A 20,180-nucleotide genomic window follows, 5' to 3' on the forward strand; every position below is an offset into this window, starting at 1 on the left:
GGGTGGCTGCTCCTAGGTTCCCTCAAAGCTGTTTCTTCTCCAGGCTGAGCCAGCACTGGTACCACCACTCCTCCATGGGGAAAGGTCTCCAGCCCCAACCATCTTGGTGGCTGCTGCTGAACTCACTCCACTTTATCAACTCTTTCTTGTACTGGAAGACAAGCACCAGTCTGGAAGGTGAACTCTTCAAAAATTTCAAATATTTTATTGATGTAAAGTGTAACTTTAAATAAATTTTCTCAAAATCCAACAAGGCTTTGCTGAGAACTGGCCATCATGAAAAAGAAATCAGTAGACTACTGACATCAGTTAGGATAATGTCCTGTTATTCTACTACTGAAACTGCATCCTCCCTTCAGAAATTCGCAACTGCCAGTAGGTTCTGGGGGTAGTCTCAATTAAGTCCTAACAGTAAATTAAAGGCATCTTATAATTATCATAGTTTAATCCTTTATAAATCAGTGACAAGAACCCTTGCTTATTCATGTTTGGTAATGATTTCAAATCAAAACTAAATCCTCAGCCAGAATAGCTGTTTCTTCATTTACTAGCATCTGCATCATCACATAATCTGTTGTGTATAACCTATAATCTATGTTCTCAGAAAAAAAAAAAAAGTGATCTCACTGCTCAGATACAGGAAAACTAAACAAAGGGAGAAGTTCAGTTTTGTTTTTACCCGTTTCTACAAAGCCATGGGACATTGCCAGCAGACATGAAAGGTAGCTAGTTAACTCTGAAACTTGAAGGTGTTTTCAAAATCAATACTGAAAGTAATATAAATTTAATGCCAAACATTGCTATTCTTACTCTTTCCACCAAAGCTGACAATTCCTTTTAAAACACACTTACAAGGGTATTTGGAGATGTTCGGCCACAGTTGACAAACAGGTGAAAGCACTAATAAAATTACTTCAAAGCAGTATTTCTCAAGGATAAATTAGCAGCCACCTTTAAGAATTACTGTTGAAAAGGGCCACCTCCTCCTGTATTGCTGACAGCACCAGTTCATACCGATTTCAGGATTTGCAGATCTGCAATACCTGTCAGATCTGTCCCTATGCTAATAAATGAATGCAGTACATTTCCATGAAAAACCTCTCTATATTAAGAAATAAATCTAACAGCTACAGGAGGAATACAGAAAGCCGGGCAGTTGTACTCTACTGCCATTTGTTGCAACAACAGCACGGGCTCGCCCCGCGGGGAAGGAAGATGCATGGATCAAATCCCATGATTTTCAAAGGAAAATGAATTAATGTTTCAAAGAATCATTAATTACAACATTATTCGCAAGCGACGGCCACGCGCCGGCAGGAACCACAAGATGGCGGCTCCCGCCGCCCTCCCTCCCTCACTCTCGGCCGGCCTCTCGCGGGAGCGCGGCCCTCCTCCCCTTCCTCTCACGCCCGGAAAGCGGGGCAGCGTGGGTCGCCGCAGCCATGGAGTACATGACGGGACCGGCGGCCCCCACCCAGGGCAATATGTAAGCGGTGGCGGCGGTGGCCGGGCTCCGGGGGATGCCGGTGGTGGCGGGGCTCCGCCGGCCGGGCCTCGCCTCAGGGCGCGCTGTTGCCGCGGTGGGGGAGGTACCCGGGTGGCCATAAAGCGGGGCAGGGGGTGGCTCTCTTGGGCCACAACTTTTCTTACAATAAATAAGTAAATAAACCCTACGCGTCCCTTCGGTCCCCGTAGTTGTCACCTCTGAGGGCAGGGCTGCTGTTTGTGACTTTTTCTCCCTGTGTTCCAGCCTCTGCTGCCAGTGTGGCGTGCCCATCCCGCCCAACCCGGCCAACATGTGCGTGGGGTGTCTGCGGGCGCAGGTGGACATCACCGAGGGCATCCCCAAGCAGGGCACCCTCCACTTCTGCAAGCAGTGCGAAAGGTGGGCAGCCGGGCCCCACTCCCTCTCCTCCGGGCAAAACCCGCTCCTCAGGGGGGGAATGGGCCTGCTAAGCATGGTCGCTAAAGCATAGGCCAGCTCTGCGTGTTTTCATCAGGTCTGTTAGGATTTTCCAGCGCATTCCTGCGTTTTTTTACTTGTGGAAGGAGAAAGGTGTCGGTATGTAGGGTCTGGAAAATTAAATGACTGAGTTTATGGTCCTTGAAAGAAAAAAAAGCGGGCAAATTGGTAAGGATGACAGTAAAAGTGTGAATGCACTTGGAATGCATGAATCTTAATACTTTGGGGGGCAAAAGTTGTAGCTGCATAGTTGATATTAAAACTAAAAGCTTGGGGAATAACTGCTCATCTCCTGAGTGATTTAATTTGCTGAAGCAGCTCCAACATGCTGTGAAATGCATCCTGTATCATAGGTATTTGCAGCCTCCAGGAACCTGGATTCAGTGTGCCTTAGAGTCAAGAGAGCTTCTCGCTTTGTGTCTGAAAAAAATCAAAGCTTCGCTGAGCAAGGTGAGTAGCTAACTCTGTTGGTATTTCTTAGCATGTCTGTTGGTATTGCATAAAATGAAGTCTAGCTGACTTATGTAGGGTTTGATCCTCCCAGAGCAGCTGTTTGTACTTGTATAGAGCTTATCAGCTGATTTATATTAACTATAGAGAATGGCAATCTTATCTCCAATAACTCTCTACTAGAATTTTGGAGGATTAGGTAAAGACAGGCTCTAACAAAACATTTCCAAGCATACTGAGGAAGCTACCGCAGTGCAATTTTGTGACTTCAAAGCATATGGTTGTACTGCACGGTTGTTATTGTATAGATGGGAGTTGAGCGTAATTAACTGAGGGAAGCTAGCATGTTTTTAATGCACCTTAATTTTATAGTTTTCTTTTTATACATTTTTAAAACTGTTTACACAGTACTTGTTCTGACTGGTTTATGACAATATGAAAGAGGTCTCTCTACAGATTGAATTGAAAGTCACATGTTTAAGGTAAATAAAATATTGCTTAGGTTCAGAATCTTGCCAGAGGAAAAAGCCTGAGATAGTGTTTTAGGCAAAAAAGTTGTTTTGTTACCGCAGTCATGAAGGTTTGAATTAGATTGCCTTATTGAGCTTCTTGCTCAATAGTTAGTGCTTAATATACAAAAGATCTTTTGCTGCAGTAAATTTGCATGTTCTTCATTTTAGAGATTAAATTGGCTTTTAAGTCCTGAGGAAACCATTATACTGTCCAGATTCTTCATTACATGGCATCCAGAGATAGTGTTGAATAATATATTCAATTATTCTGGTGTATACTGATACATATGTTTTTAATTAAGGTTGTTCACTTCCTCAGTTGGTTGAGGAACAATGAACTATACCATAAGCTTGTATTTTCTGGTAGTTAGAGGTGCATGTTTTTAACCCACATACTAGTACAACTGCTGGCAGTAGCTCAGTTCTTGTCTTTCCCACTGGCAGGTCCGGCTGATTGATGCAGGCTTTATTTGGACCGAACCACATTCTAAGAGGCTGAAGCTGAAACTGACTGTTCAGAAAGAGGTAGCTGGGGGATAGTACTCTGCGAGTAGCTTTTTTAAAGCTTTAAAGGCATATAGTATGATTTTATTTTTTTATTATTATTATTACGTTTTAGAGAAGTGGTTCTCTTCGGTAAAATCCAGCATCTGTTTACTGGCTTACCTTGAAAGAATGTTGATTTCATCCTGCCTAAATTTTGTCATTAAAGTGCCATTCATCACAGTTTGAAGCAGGTTGTTGTCGGTTCCAGTAAAGTTGGGAAAATACTACTAATGTTTGTGACCCAAATGTAGCCATCTGTCACATAGTATAGTATGGAAGTTATTTCAGAATGCTGTGGTAAACTTGCTTTTTGTCTTGACAGGACTAATGAGGAAACCTTTTAAACTTTTGTTTTGCAGGTGATAAATGGAGCAGTTCTTGAGCAAGTGTTTGTGGTGGAATATATAGTTCAGTCTCAAATGTGTGAAGACTGTCATAGGATTGAAGCTAAGGATTTCTGGAAGGCTGTAGTGCAAGTCAGACAAAAGGTAGAAGCAAACTGAACTTTCATTTGTTCGTGGCAGAACAATCGGGCAGAAAACCTTTGGATGATTTTTTTTATTTTCTCAGAAGAAGATGTACTCACACTTGCACACTGCCACACTAATACAGTTTGTGTTCACTTTTTTTTTTTATTACTGATTTTGGTTTAGAAAAACTTTCTCTCTGCTGTCCGGTATTATTAGTATATTCTTTTGAAATGATGGCTGGCAGGAGGATCTTGTGTGAATTACTGAATATTCTTCTATATTATAAGGCAGTGTTAGAAACAGTGGGACAGATTGTTTATAAATATTTAAATCTTCTTTAAAGAAAATGGTATCTTTAGCAACCAGTTACACAAAAATGAGAAACAGAAACTTTAAATAATTTGATGTAGATGGAGCACATCTGTGAAATCTCTTTGGTTACTTGCAACAGACTTTGGACTGTTCCTTCTCTAGATGATCTCTTCATATAAATGTTTATTCTTTAGAGATACTGCATTTGCACTAGACAGTTAAATAACCTTGATAATTTTATGTTTGGGTTTAGACTCTACACAAGAAGACTTTCTACTATTTGGAGCAGCTGATTTTAAAACACAGGCTTCATCAAAATACACTTCGCATCAAAGAAATCCATGGTAACTGAGGTGGCTTGTTAGTTTTGAGGTAGAATAGACTAACCTGTTTTATAATAGAAGAGTGCTTGTGCCAATAGCTATGTGCAAATAAGCAGCAGATTACTTAGCCTATATATTGTATTTGAAAAAAAACCATACTGCTTGAAATAGATATGTTCATCAAGCTTTCTTTTCTTTAAGATGGCCTGGATTTTTATTATTCTTCAAAGCAACAGGCCCAGAAGATGGTTGACTTTCTTCAGTGTACGGTTCCATCTAGGTATATCATTTACGTTCATTACCTTGAATACCCAAAAGCTTTTGGGAAATGTCTTTTATCCTTTGCTTTTAAAGAGTTTTGTAAGTGAAAGTGTAAGGAGCCTGTATTCTAGTTAAAACAGACAAAATCCTTTCTGCAGAAGTCCCATGTTTTCCACTTAGCTGTTGTAAAGCTAACCCTCGTGCATTTTTCTATTTCCTTAATTATTGCATTTGTAGCACATAGCTATATACTTTCATTGCTGATTATCTCCTGTTTCAAGTAATGTCCTTTTGCTGCCTGAAGGCTCTATCTTTCATGTTTTATAGATCAAAATCATCCCAGCGTTTGATCTCACATGATATTCATAGTAATGTCTACAACTACAAAAGCACTTTCTCTGTGGAAATTGTTCCAATATGCAAGGTAGCTTCTCTCTATTTCATCTGCAGTGTATTGTATGAAGTGGGTGGAGTTTGGTTTTGGTGATGGAGGCCAGATTTATGGTGTATTTGGGGAATGGAGGGTTCTGCTCCCCAGAAAGCATGGAAAGTGCAGATGGCAGCTATCTGGAGGAAGTTACTGGGTGGAGAACTGAAAATATAAAGTTTAAGAATCTATTTCAGATATCTATAAAGCCTTGGTTAAAAATTAAGGAAATATGAGTGTAAATTATTTTCTGTTTGTATGCAGGACAATGTTGTATGTCTGTCACCAAAACTGGCGCAGAGTCTTGGTAACATGAGCCAGATCTGCGTGTGCATTAGAGTGACAAGTACCATCCACCTCATCGATCCTAGCACTCTGCAGAGTAAGTTAGGGGCTCTTTTCTGCACTATGGCAGCATCTGATTTTTTTGTTGGCACAATTATTTTGTTTGTTCATTTGTTTTCATGAAATCCTGTCTTTTTAGACCTTAATGTTCTAAATGTATCTGTACAATCACTGATGTAGAAATTTAATACCGAACTAAGACATAGTTCTCTAAGCTTGATTTCCGTAGTATCCTATGTTCTTGTAGCATGAGTTTGCAATATGGGTCATGTCCTAAATACTTGTGTTACAATAACAAACTTGAACAAAATATGTTTAGCAGTTGCCTTAATTTTGGCTAATGGTTTGTTTTCCTTTTAATTTCTTCGCAAGAAATTCTCTCCCTTATGATTGCTCATGCTGGTGGTTTTTTTTTCCAGTTGCTGAAATCGATGCCAATACCTACTGGCGCCACCCTTTCAATAGCTTGTTCCACCCCAAACAACTAGAGGAATTTATCATTATGGATATCAGCAGGGTTCAGGAAAGGAAAAAAGGTGCAGGTGCAGGGGCAAGATCAAACAAGGTAAGAGTTCCTCTCTATTTGATTCAGTGTTTTCGGCCTTCCTATCCCCTCCCTCCCCTGCTCAGCTGCACTTCTGTCTTGAATCATTCTGCCTTGCAAAGTCAGAAGTATTTTCTGTGTCTTGCCACTGGCAAAAGCTCTTCTCAGGAGGATGTGGACAGTGTTTTGGTTTGGAAATTGCACAGGCGTTATGTGAATTCCACTTTCAAATTCTTTTCTGTTGAAGAGTTTAAACTCTACTTGTCACTATCATTATTGAAATTATTTTATATTAGCTTTGCAACTCTTCAATTACTAAATTGTTTTTGTTGAAGTATAGAAGTATTTCTTTTTAATCAGAATTAGTGAATTGGGACCAAACATTTTCTTCCTAGTCAAAAGCTATATGTGGTTGAAAATTATGAAGTTAAAAAAAAAAAATCAACAAACAGCAAAAAACCTGTCTAGTTATAGAAACTGCCTTGGTGGAATTCTTGTGAAAAGTGTCCATTTCCTCACTTTCCCAAAGATGAGAAATGAGGAGTAGCAAGCAATACATTGCATGCTTGATGTAGAAATACAAATTTAATTACAAATGTAACTTAAACCAGTAATATAGCAGTGCAAATGTTCTAATAGCACAGCAAGTTAAGCCGCATTTGATTGCAAGTGTTTTATTTTTCATTCCTCAAGCACACGCTAGCTGAAGCCTGGGTACGGAAAACCTCGGAGTTGAATACAGATCATCAGTATTTCTGCTGCACTCACTTGGGGCACATTCTGAATCCCGGCGACCTTGTCTTGGGGTCTGTTCTGGTTCTTGGATTTTATTAAATGATTACTTAATGACTGAATTCCCTGGATTCTCTACAGGCTTGTGTATTAGGAAGAAAGTTTTGAACTGTTCTGATTTCTAAATGAAATCAGCAAAAGGGACAGAATCTTTCATTTTGGCCATGAAGAGATGGTCCTAATGCAGGAAATCTTTTTTTCTAGCAGAAGTCATCTTGTGAAACGGACTGTTAGTAATAAGATAGCTGAAGTATTGATTTAGAGTGCAGATTGGTGTAACAATTTAGACAAAAATAGGTGGGAGGGATTTTTAAAATACTAGGCAAGATCTGTTTGTTTGACAGTGAGTATCGTATGCAGCAATGACAAATGGGAAATTTTTGTAAGATTAGGCAAATGAGGTGATTCTCAAACAGGCTTAAACATGACTGTTGTTGGAGCTGTTGTAAGCCCAGCAGAACCTCAGTGGATATTGCTCTTTGGGTTCAGGAGGCTGGGGGGTGCTACTGAAAAGAATTTGGGAACAGCAGCTTCTAAGTGTTCCTCATAGTATGACGGCTGTGTATCGATGGGGATTTTTTGACTTGCTCTGTAGTTCATGTGGAAACATTTATCTTTCTTAGGAGCTGTAACTTAGACTATGCTGCCCTTTAATACAAACATGACACATTGAGTTCGATTTTTGTAGACGTACACAGAAGGGTAGGATAAAATACCTGTTTTCATTTTAGATTTGACTTGGCGAACTGCAACTTAAATGACGAGTTTGCGAACAAGATGAACCCACACAATATTCCTGATGTGGTAAGACTGTTTTCTTCTCTGTACAAAGTTCTCTGCATTACCCAGGGGTATTAGGGAATATGATTTGATAATGAATACTCACTAGTTCTGTAGTGCCAAAGGAAGAGGAGATATTAATACTGAAATTTGAATAGCATCTAATTTTGAGAATTAATTTGTGACTACTTAAATTTGTGAGCGGTGGTTAAATAATACATTTACTTTAACTTACCTTACTCTTTTTGGTTTTATTCAAATTACCATGCACTGTGTGGTGAAAACTGTATTACAACTCCAGTGTGCATATGCCTCTTCAGGACATAATCCAAAGTGTTTGGAAACTTTTGAATTGACAAATGCTATATAAATTCTGTATAAAACTTCTGAGCGTGGGACAGACTCTACCATTTGTTCAGCTGATTTTACGGTTGCCCAAGTCTAGACTTGGGTATTGTTTTGGATTTTGAAAGAGCATTATCAGTAATATTGAAGGTGTGTATGTGTAAATGCTTGCTGGTTTTCACTGCAGGTATTAATTAAGAAGAGCTATGACCGTACCAAACGCCAGCGTCGCAGAAACTGGAAGCTGAAAGAGCTAGAAAGGGACAGAGAAGGCATGGATACAGATGATGAAAGGTTCAGTATCTGCCATGAAGCTTTTTAGTCCCTCCTACCTAGGATATTGTGCCAACTCTAGAAATAACATTTCTCAGTTTCTGCTGAGGATAAACCCAGTGTGATGCCTAAGCTGATGTGCTGATTGTTAAAGGCCACAAGCAAACGTTGCTGGTTCTGTTTGAGCATAATGCAGGCTCATAGGACAGGTTGGTATCGGTGTTCTCTGAAGAGCAGTATCTCTTGTGTTTTTCACCCTTCCCTGGTGCACGAAGTGCTTTAAGCATGTGCACCTTACTTAGGCTTATCCCACCTTCACTGCTAAATTTTCAGGGAACACGGATACTGAGGACAAAGGGCTGCGGGAGTTGTTGAAACAGACTAAATCCTGAAATCTTAAAGATAACACTGCAGGTTTTTCAGATTTGCTGTTGCAAAATATACAAACTATCTTCTTTCTTCCCCCCCCCCCCAAGAAATGCTTAAATCACCAGACAAGTGAGTAATACCGGAAACATTGTGTCCGCAGCTTACAGTTGGTGTCTGTCTAGCTGAAGGAACACTTGTGAACATGCTTGTCACTGGTTTGTTTAGTGACAAAGTTGATACAACAACAGCAGATTCTAAATAATGAACGAAATAATGAAATAACTGAGTAGAAAAAATGAGGCAATTAAACAGGGAAAAATTAAATTCTTTGGAAACTAACTAATAGGTGCTAATTAAAAAAAGCAGAAAGAATGAGTAGGAAATGTAGAGTGCTATCAGAAGGCGCATCTGAAGGACCGTGGACTGCAGTCCTTCCTTGGGGCTTTGTTTCTTTGATTTTATTTTGTTTTATCAATTTGCATAAATCCAAAGGAGGAGTGAGTAAATACATTAAGCATCTTTTATAGACAATACCAGGACTTCCTTGAAGATCTGGAAGAAGATGAAGCCATAAGGAAGAATGTCAACATTTACAGAAGTAAGGCTTTTTTAACCATTTAATTGCATGTAACTAGATCATGAGTATTGGGGTTGAAAATATTTTTACTGAAGTTCTGTATTTGGATTCTTTGAACTACTCCTGCCTAGAGAAGTGCTGTAATGTAATAGCTTCAACATATTTCACATGCACTGAATGGATGTTGATGGGGTTTGTTTGCTTGCATTTAACGTGAGAGAGTGTATTTTCTTTGCACTCAAAACCTCTGCTGATTGAAGGATTTGATAGATAATTCAGTGTCTTCCATGAGGGCAATTGCCATGGGATTGTTGGGTTTTAGGAAGGATGTGTTTATCTGTTGGTTTTGTGGTTTGTTGGTTGTTTTGGGGGTTTTTCATTTGGTTTTTTTTCCCCTTCCTTCCTGGGGTTGGTCAGGGGGTTTGGGGTTGGTTTTCTTTGCTTAGCTGTTTGTTGGTTTTTTTCTATGCATTTTTAGATGCGGATATTCCAGTGGAGAGCGACACAGATGATGATGGTCCTCCACGAATCAGTCTGGCTGAAATGCTAGAGGATCTCCATATTTCCCAGGATGCCACTGGTGGAGAGGGAGCAAATATGATGACAGAATAAGAATAGTGCATTAGTCAATGCAATAAATATTCCCTTGGTGATGAAGAAGTGCCCAAAACATAAGTAAACATTACAAACTGATCACATGAACATGAAAAGTAATGTGATAACTACCACTATACCCCTAAATAATGGTCCCAAATTAATACTTTATGTATAATCTTCTAGAGAATCAGCAATTAACCTTAAATTTCTGGTGCAAGCATTACAATATCAGTTCCATGAGTTCCTCCCATCCCTGAGTGCTCTCTCCTTGCAGCTTCTGCAGCGTGAAGACCAGCTGACTTGATTTAACTTCAGGGTTATCCATTGGGAGTAATCATTGTCTTGTGCTGAAGACAACTGAGAAGGAAGGACGCCAAGAGGGAGAGATTTTATTCTAGTTTGCTAGAGTCGTAGTCATAGGTAGAGTACCTACCTACTGGTTATTGCTTTCACTTCTTCACATGGGAAGGTTTTTTACTGACTTAATCTTTTCGGTACAATGGTTTGAAGCCATTGATGAAATTGTTAGATTATTCCATACAACAGTATTTTTGGGAAGCTTGAGAATATATCTTCTGTTCCTTTGGTAAGGGAACTCCAAATATACATGTTTACACAAAAAAAAATCCACCTTTCCTGTAAATCAGTTGAAGACGCAGCCCTTGATCAGAAAGATTGGAAACATCTGTTAAGTATAATGAATATTGTACATGCCTCTATCAGTGGATTAAAAGCAATATGCATAATGTCTAATTAATACACCAGGTATGAACTATTAAAAAACTATACAGGTATTTTTGGTCCATCATTTTTTATTTAACTTCAAAATCAATTTCACTCTGCTGCAACCCCAAAGAGGACATAAGTGGTGTAGGAGGACTTAATTATATTCATCTGGGTTTAATTCCCTTTACTGCACAAAGGTGGTTCAACAAAAAATTTACTAAAAGTTTATGTGAATATACATTTGATTTAACTCAGTATAAATACGGAAGTGTAGCATAGCAAGAGAGGTTTTGCAACTGCATTTTTTAACTTCACGAAATAAATGTTGCCAGATAACTGGCATATGAGAAGGAGGGAAATACTATAAAGGTGAAAAAAAAAAACCCAGAGATGTGTAGGACTCATTGAGTAGGGTATTGATGATTCCTCTGTCAAGGATCTGTACAGCTCAAATGAGAGCACCTGGTGTAGTTTGTTACTGCTTGTAAGAGAAATACACAGGGCTGAAAATTCACTGTTTCTCTGTAGTATCAGCTGAGGAGGTGTCTGGAGCACTTTTCTCTGTGTCACTGTACTTGACAGCTTTCCAAGGCCTCAAGGAAAAGTTAAGAACTGATCAAGGAGTTTTCAGTGTTCAACCCCCTGCCAGGTGAACAAAACTTTTGCTTTATTCTTTAAGTGTTGGCTTTTGAGTAAGTGTTTGTGAACACGTGTGAATCTGCTGGATTTCAGGCTTACTGTCTGGGCCCAGGCAAGATGCCAAAGGCAGCAAAAGTATTTCTGATTGTAAAAGGCAGAGCTAGGTTTAGTTACCTATTGCTCATACATTTTTTTGTTACTCTGTTTCAGGGTCCTGTAATCATCCATTTGTCAAGGGGGGAAAATGGAAGTTTGGAAAGGCAGTTTGGATGTAGGGAAGCTAAGCCGTCTGTCGGCATTGTTAGCAGCTCAGCTGTCCCTTAGTGCCACCTTTTACTGTGTATTTGTGTCACACTAACCTCTCCGCTTCCACTCTCGGGAGCTTTGTCATATTTTTTTACTATGTAGAAGAGCAGTTAAGAGAAATCTATAAAGCTGCTGAGAACTAAAGGTGCAATTTATCTCATGACCATAATTTAGTTCAGTATAGGGAAGGCAGAAAACTGGGCTTAAATATTCTTGAGAATGCAGCTGCATAGCTAACCTGAATTACCACTACAATAAAAACTTTTTATTACACGTTTTACCGTAGCTACACCTGCCAGTAGCGTTGAGGAGATGTAGATACACTCAGTTCTAGCAACCATGAGGTCAAAGCTGTGGAAATTGAAGAACTTTAATGTGTAAACTGTGTAGCCATGAATGCGTTTTGTGTGTGGATGAGACGTGGCTTGAGTTGTGATTTTTCTGACAGAAATGATCAAGCCTTTATCCTGAATACTTTAGTCATAAGCTCTGTGTTGCTGGCAGATGATGGGGGGTTCTAATAAAAGGCCTGTTTAAAACTGTGCTGTTTTGATCAACCCTTTTCCTTCCTCTCTCATGTTTTCCTTCATAGTGTCTCTCAGCAACGTCAGACGTATTGCTGTCTCGTCCGTCGTCCTGTTTGTTACTGGAGATGTCCCTCTTCCTTTCCCTTCCACGGTCTGTTGCCAGTCTGTATTAGGTTGCAAGCATCTTTCAGCAAGAGCCTTGTCTGGAAAGATCTCATGCTACGGATGTTAGGCAAACAAGTCATAAATCTAAGTATATTGCTTGGCTTTTTGTGCATTTGTTTGCTAGCTGGTAACACATAGTAACAGCTCTCCAATGAGTGCCTGAGCTGTGTGTACTTGAAACCAAAGTTAGGTCTCATTTTAGGTTCTGGAGTTTACAGTGTCCCTTTAACATTTAAACAGTTGGGAGCCAAAAGAGGTGTAGGTGGCATATCAGCAAATGAAATGTTTGCCGAGGTCTTCTCGCTGGCGCTGGAGAAATGACGCTAATTTGACAAAAGAGACTTAATCCACAACAGATGAAAGGCTGACGCTTACTGCGTCTCTTTCTGAAAATACTTGTGGATTGAGCCACAGCTTAAAGCTCCTCTTCTGCCATACATACAGAAGTTGCTTCAGGATTTTAAGTCATAACTGCTTAACGATTAATTTGCGCCCAGATTTTGACAAATTGTGAATCAGAAGAGTTGAAGCGTAATGTCCCACTAGTTTGCTTAGGGAGGAGAGGGTGGCTTTTGAGATGTGAATATACGCACGTGCGTGCGTATCAGATTGGCACAGAGCATGTGTGATTGCCAAGTACCAAGCAGTAGTAGTATGTGTAGTAATTTATGAACAGGAACGCAGGTGGAAAAGGGTTGTCTGAAGTAGTTATGTGATGGCTAAGTTTGACATGTACTTGCCACACATAGTAAGGTGGTAGTAAGACTAAACAGAAAGAATACTTTTTAAAGTACTAAAAAAAAAAAAAGATAGTGCAGCCAGCTGATGAGATTCTGTTTCAGCAGAGAAGTTTGTCCTTCAAAGCAGCCAACATTTTGTGCTTTCAGAAGCAAGGCTTTTACAGTGAGAAACCGAGTATGGCTTCGTACAGCCTCCCAGCCCTGTCACTCTAGCTTCCCTGGCTGGGAACGGTGGGAAGCAATAGTTACTTAAGCGAAGGGAGTTTCACTTATTTTACTCCCCAGTGAATTGCTGGGGGAAGAAAGGAGACAGAAAATGCAACTAGATCTAAACTTTGGGGGGGTTTAATGGTGAATTTCTGTTTTGGTTAATAGTGAATCACTTCTTCACAACAGTAGTAGCAGTGCAGTAGCGCCTGTGAGCACTTGATGTATTCCTGCGATTCTAGATCATTTTATTGAAATGTGAAGTTCTTCTATCAAAAAAAAAAAAAAAAAAAATCATTTGTCATGGGAGAAGCTGTCCAGAACTTTGTATTAACTGTATGAAAGTTTTGCTCAGAAAATGGTAAAGGAGAATGTCATGTTGTATAAGTCAAACCTTACAGCACAAAAGCTGGATGATTGAGTGAAACAAATACACGGAAGGGGGTGGTTTGGATTTGCCAGCACTACTTTTTGAACTTTTTTCTATAGAAAAACACAGAGTCTTGTTCTATATTGATGAAAAGCTTATGGATGAAGATTTCACCTTTAACTGCTTCAAAAATCTGTTAGTAGAATTTCTTTACGTAACTACACGAGTTCCCAAATATGGTTCAGGTGGAAATTGTTCAGGTGAAATATTTACTGGAAAATACTGTTAAAGTTATGTGGGAGAACTGACACTAGTTGTATTAAAAGGACCATTTCTGTGCTGATTGGGGGAAATTACAAGCTGAGGAATAGAGTACGTGCCAGTTGTCATTGAGATACTGATCTGGTGGAGAGTTTTAATAGAATCAACATTCTTTTAGTCTCTTTTAGAAGTAGCTTAAACATAGGGAATTACAGGGGAACGTCATGTCATAATTTTTTCCTTAAAGAAGTTAGACTAGTGGTTGCTTCTGGTGTTTGGGTGGTTGGGTTTTGGCTAGGGGGAACGTCCTAAGAGCCTGGCTCCATCTCGTTTGCTGTCTCCCATCAGGACAGATGGATACAATCCCACGGAGGCATCTCTTCCCCGAGCTGAAGAATCCTGGCCCGCTCAGCCTCTCCTCCTGTCCGGGTGCCGCAGTTATGGCAGAGTGGAGGAAGGAAACAGTGAGCCGATCACACCATTTCCAAACAGGGCACATGGTTTGGGAAAGCCTATGCATATAAGTAGCGTTCATCCTCTCAGACCGCTTTGAAAAAAGATTAATTTTTTTTATCCATTTGCTGAGAATCTGATGTGGGTAAGTACTGTTGGACAAACTCATTTTTCTTTTTGTAACTGAACCGTGCTGAAGATGGAACACAAAGTGCTGGGTGTGTCATAAGGATCTTTCTAGGAATGGCCAAATACACGTTGTTTGGAACGCAGCAGCGTCTCGGTGGAGGCACAGGTCTCGCTTTGGTCAGGAGGCATCCGCAGCGGCGGGCACTTGCCCGTTCTTCTGTAGAAGTTACCATAGAAAAATGGAGGTGTGCCTGTGATTAATGTGGTCGTCCACCTGATGTCACTATTCCTTCATGGTGAGGGCCCCAACAGCAGTCTGTTCAGCTGATGAAAGAAAAGATGGCTGTAAATCCGGAAAAACTTGTTTATGCCAATGTAGTTCTTAATATTTTCATTTAAGTATAAAATAACATAACACCAACCTAAGGAAAAGTAAGACAAAAACTGCTTTGATCTTTATGTTAAAGGACTTATTCTAGGCAATCTGCTCCTCCTGCCGGCAGATTCACCTCCGCTTACACTTTGCTAAGGCCACTTATTTTAGCTGCATTCTCCCAGAACAGTTAAATATAGGGGTGAGACTCGTGTGTTGGGTTTCAGAGGGGTTTTGGCAATGTTTGCTACAGCTTGTTCCAGAACATCATCGTCCAGTGAAGAATATTATTCAGAATTTACTGACGTTTTCTGTACGTCACCTTCATCGTAAGCTTAGGATGGGAATCTGGTTAAGACGCCTATGAAACAGGAGATGAAGCTTAAAACTTGTCAGGATCTCAGTTCCATGTTGGAAAAATGATTGAGAAAGAAAAGTGCCTTTGTGTAATTTGAATATTCAGCTTTATAAAATGAAACTATTATGTATGACACAAATCCACAACTAATATACCTTTTCACATCAACTAAGAAAACATTCAGACGCACCAAGGACTGAAAGGACTTGATAGACTATTTTAAAGTAATCCATGCTCAGTGACAAGCTTTCTAAGATAGAAGGAAACTATTTAAGCTGTAAATTATTTGGCAGGTTGTTTGTATACTACTTAGCATGATGAGACTTCATGCTGTATGGGCTGTAACGATTAGATTAACACCTTTGTTGTTAAGGTAAGTCTTTGTTACTTCATACCTTTTTGTAGGGCAGATCTGAGATAGAAAGGGCTGGAGTTTTTCACCCATACCTCTGCGGAAATGAATTCATGCTAACGTATGAAAGCTTGACGTATTTAAGCTAGTATGAATGCCACAGAAAAGTCTCAAAGTTGTTGTTTGAGGCTCTAGGTTTGTTTTAGACTTTTCCTTAAAAGGTGAATGATCATCTTGAGACTAAGCCAGAATCGGGTCCTGTAGGAGCCCTCAATCCCCCGAAGAGCAGAGGTGTTGAAGCACTTTGCGTTGCGCTGCCTAGATCCGAGATTCCCTGACGGAAGCCTTGCTCAGAGGTGGGCGCGCAGGTTCCCAACCCAGCAGACACAGAGTTAGTCCCACAACAGTGGATTTGCAGGAGCTGGCACGCTGAGAAAGGAGATGCTGGAGCCAGCCTGGTGGAAGTGCTCGTACGAGCTCCGATGAGAGCAGTCGCACTCAGGCTGCTCTTCCAGCTGGCTCTCGGAGGCAGCTGCTCCTCAGCCCCCCCAGAATCCCTGGGCTTCCGTGTTTCCATACCCGTGTGCTAAACTCCCCAGTCTAGCAGGTGGCTGGTATTGCCCAGGACTCAAATCCAGCAAAAGGATGTGTACGCTCCAAGTAGGATTGAAAAGGAATTCTCTTCGATCCAAATTGTGACAATGCTGAGACAGCTGCTGTTTAACCTTGGCAGCCTCTGAGCTCCATATATAGCTCAGTCGTTCAGCGCGGTTTCCTCCTTGCCTGAATTTGCTCTTTCCCAAAGCCTGTGATCTTCAGCCCGACACAGTCTCTTGGAAGGGTTCCTACTGCTGCGGCTTTCTTGCTCTGTAACGAGGTCAGCCTGAGTTAAAACACTTGTTAAAGTTTGGCTATTCATAGCTACTCCAGGTTTTCTCTAAGTTTGATTTGACTTTTTAATATCACTTCCAGTAATATAGACATAAATCTTCTATAGGTGTCACTGACAGCGGACAGTAAGAAACTTCCAGCCCTGTATTACACCACCAAACAATAGGTTGGTAATATCTGATGCAGTTGAGATCATACACAACTCCCTGCAGTCTGACAGCATATGAGATACATACAAGATTATTTAATCTTAATAGCATTCTTTTAACCTAGGTTTCTAGTCTAATTAAAAAAAAAAAAAATTGAAAGTCAAGTTCAAGTGTTAATGGCCTTTAATGCATCACTTCATTATGCAGAGACATTAGCCGTGCATCGATGTGAAAGTGAAAGCAGCCCCGGGTATCTTCAGAGAAGTCTTCCAAATGGAAAAGGTTGTTACAGGATATGAATACTCTGGGGGTTTTATTTGAAGTTAACTAGGTGAGGACCGGGTGTTTTAATCGGGCCCCTCAGGGGAGCTGTGCCAGATCTGTAGATAGGAAGCTACGCACCAGTTATAGGGCTGGGGGGTAAGAGGCTGGTGCAGTCCTTTTGCCTGAAATGCCTTGGAAGGTGAGAGCTTTGGATACAAATTCTTCCTGTCCCTGGGAACGCCATCACATCTCCTGTGAAATGGGTGCCAGGTGCCCTGAACCCCAAGCTGCTCCGTGAGGTGGGTCACAAACTCACTTACCGAATGCGCGATGGAAACCAGTCTATGCGCATCAACAGGCAGCGGTGTTTGAGTCCCGTCTGTCCTACAGGAATGCCGTGGCCATTAGCCTGCTGGGTCTCTCTCCTCTTTTTAAGGTCTGTGCAGACCCAGCTGGCAAAGAGAACTCCTGAACTCCTGCGGGACGAGTGGGAGACGAACACTGAGCTGCTCCGCTGCCGCCCTCTGTTCAGTGACGTACCTACAATAAATCTCTGGTAAACTTTAGGAGCCCCCGTGCCTCTGGTTTTAAACAGCAAATAAATAGTGGAAAACCTGCATTATGATATTATGGACCACGTATTAAGTATCTAAGCTGGAACAGGGACAATATTCTTACGTGCATTTCCCATAGCCTTCAAACTACACCAGGAATGATCCTGTTACACATAGTGTTAACTCTTGCCTTTGCAGATACATCCGTTTGAAGAAGTGATGCAGAGAGGAAAAGAGGCAAAGCCCTGGGCTGCTCACAAACATTCGCCATTTCAAATTCTTACCTTTGTTCGTCTGAAAAAAATCTAGAAAACTGTCTGTGTAAATGCTATTCTATATGGTATTTACACTGTATACTGGAAATGTCACCAAATAGGTAGAAGTCATTTTCTGTAACAAAGACAACTAAGCTAAGCTCTTGCGTGAAGTAGTTTCAGCTGAGCAGGAAAGTTAAGCAGGCAGTTTCAGCTGAGCAGGACTGAGTAATTTAAGGTCAGCTTTGGAAAGGGAAACAGATCTGCTGTAAACTGAACGTTGTTCTAAACAAATACATGCAAGATGAAATGAATACCTTCTGCGGGATGCAGAGGTTATTAAGTGCTGACAAGTTCACCTTAGAAACAGGATTTTCAAGTCAGATAATGAGTAGCTAAGATAAGAACTCAAATTATGTTCAGATGTAAGTAGTAGCATAGACAAAATGCATACGTCGTATAGCAAAAACAATAAAGTAACAACAAGGAGAATGAACTTATCTTAGGCCTCCAAAAACTGTTAGAAGTAATCAGTAGCAGAGGAGGTAAAGTTCTGCGCAAAATCATCATCTTTGTTGCCTTTAGGAAGTTTAAACTATTTGGATGGATAAAATACAGATTATAGTTTAATGAGAGATGAGCTATAAAACTACTACAGTAATAAACCTTCATAATGAGGATGCTGTGAAGCTGCCATTACGTGTTATAGCTGTAAAGATCAAACAGTTCACAGCGAACAGCATGAGTAGTTTTATTTTAGCAGACATTTATTATTTTGTTCTTTAGCTTCAACTCTTGCTGAACCAGCGTTGGTGAGTTGTGCAATTTAAATATGAGATTCCTTTTAATGAGTCAGTGAAACAGTGATCTGCATGGTGCTCCGTGTCATCCGCACTTTCCTTTTTAATGTATAGCACCAGAGTGACGTAAACTTCCCCTGTGTAAATGCATGGACCGGGAAGTTGGATCTATTCACAACAGCGGGGAGTGGAAATGCCGTTAGAGTACCAGGTCGGTTCTATGTCAGAAACTTACTTGGTCAAATTAAGACTGCATGTTTAACTCCACATTTGCAAATACTAAAGTTAATTCCTTTATTGACAGAAAGTGACTAAGCAGCACGTATCGCATATGCAAGCGTACGCTGTGGTCAACAGGGCTAGGAGAGAGCTAGGAGAGAGCAACAAGCACTTCTTGTTTATGCGTCTGATCGGTAATAAACCCCTGCAAACAGCAGCTGCAACCAACCATCTCCTCTCCTGGGCACACACGCCCAAACGCTCAACCCACACGGACAGGGGAAAACAGGCATGTGGAATTAGTAGCTATCATCTAGTGCAGCAGGCATTGGCGTTGAGGATTTGATTCTCGAATCCTCGAGATCCTCTGACAACATTTAGGAGATGAAGCAGCCACCCCGGTCTCTAACAACCAACTTCCTACTCACATAGGCTCTGTGTGTATGAGTGACTCTGTGCCAGAATTGTCTGCAGACGGCTGGCCTGTCTCTGCAGGAACGTTTGGCCAAAACACCCCTTTGTTTGCATTGGGTTGTGCAAGGAACTTCAGCGAAGTGGGATGGAAACGCTGCTACTGCTAGCAAGATGTCACCGGGAACTGAGCTCGGAGCAGGTGTCCTCAGAGAAGGGTGTGCAGGCAGGAGTTGCTGGGAATAGTCCATTTCCTATTCCTCTGGAAATACCTTCCGCTTCAGCCATGCGATAGCAAATCAGGATTTGCAACACTCATCACTAGGTTTAAGAAACAAATGTTGTGGCACTCAGTGCAGGCTGTACACACTGGCCCAAACTCTGCTGGCTAAAAAAAAAATCTTGAAAAGCATCGAAGCAGGCTGTTACAGCAGCCTTTGTTCCACGTTGGGTAGCGTGTGTTCTCCCACAGCTGAGATAAACGCTGTTATCAAGTTCATGGCTAGTTTGAGAGACACCAAGTTATACCACCTTGATCAAATTTACCCTGCCAGGTGAGCACAGGCCTGACATTAGCAAATCTGGAGCTACGACCTTATTCTATCCATTCACCACCTGGGGCTGCTGGTCAGAGCGCGGCTTCCAGCAGGGAACCTGCCCAAGCAGGTTTGTGTTTTGAAACTGAAATTGCAAGGTGGAGTTTGCATGTAATATTTGAAATTCTGTTCTGTAGATGAGAGCCTTGGCGACATGCAGGGAAAAGAAATTAATCAAGAAGTTGGGAGCGGGGTTCAACTGCTACTTGGCCCTTTGTTTCCTTCTTTGCTTTTTCGTGCTTTCCTAGCTCTGGTTCACAGAGCTGAGCTGGGATCTTTGCTGCTGCGGACTGGCACGAAGAGCTGCAGTGGCGTCGCTGTCACTAGCAGACACGCAGGAGCCTGTCCCTGCCGAAGGACCGCAGCGTGCAAGCAGCGCAGCTCAGCAGACACCATCCCACGCCGGCAGTTGCAAAAGAGGCACCGAGGCACTTCAGGCAACCACAACAAACGCCAAGTGGGTCAGCGCTGGAGAGACGGGGAAAGGCGGCAATAAACAAAAACACGCCCAGGGTAAGAGTTCCTCCTTCTGCAGCCTCCTGTCCCATTC

The 20,180-nt window shown here is 41.2% G+C and overlaps 1 protein-coding gene across 1 annotated transcript; it reads left to right on the top strand.

The window, feature by feature from the left end:
- The first annotated feature begins 1,374 nt into the window (after positions 1-1,374).
- Positions 1,375-10,680, top strand: NMD3 (NMD3 ribosome export adaptor). Its single transcript, XM_075761628.1, has 15 exons — positions 1,375-1,486; positions 1,751-1,885; positions 2,317-2,413; positions 3,370-3,450; positions 3,831-3,959; positions 4,507-4,597; positions 4,778-4,856; positions 5,165-5,261; positions 5,529-5,646; positions 6,029-6,174; positions 6,847-6,959; positions 7,677-7,749; positions 8,258-8,364; positions 9,240-9,310; positions 9,768-10,680. Exons 1-15 carry the CDS (start codon positions 1,443-1,445, stop codon positions 9,899-9,901), a joined length of 1,515 nt encoding a protein of 504 aa, XP_075617743.1. The 5' UTR covers positions 1,375-1,442; the 3' UTR covers positions 9,902-10,680.
- Positions 10,681-20,180: the final 9,500 nt, after the last annotated feature.

Source organism: Balearica regulorum, chromosome 9 (assembly GCF_011004875.1).
Source record: "Balearica regulorum gibbericeps isolate bBalReg1 chromosome 9, bBalReg1.pri, whole genome shotgun sequence".
Classification (NCBI taxonomy): domain Eukaryota; kingdom Metazoa; phylum Chordata; class Aves; order Gruiformes; family Gruidae; genus Balearica; species Balearica regulorum.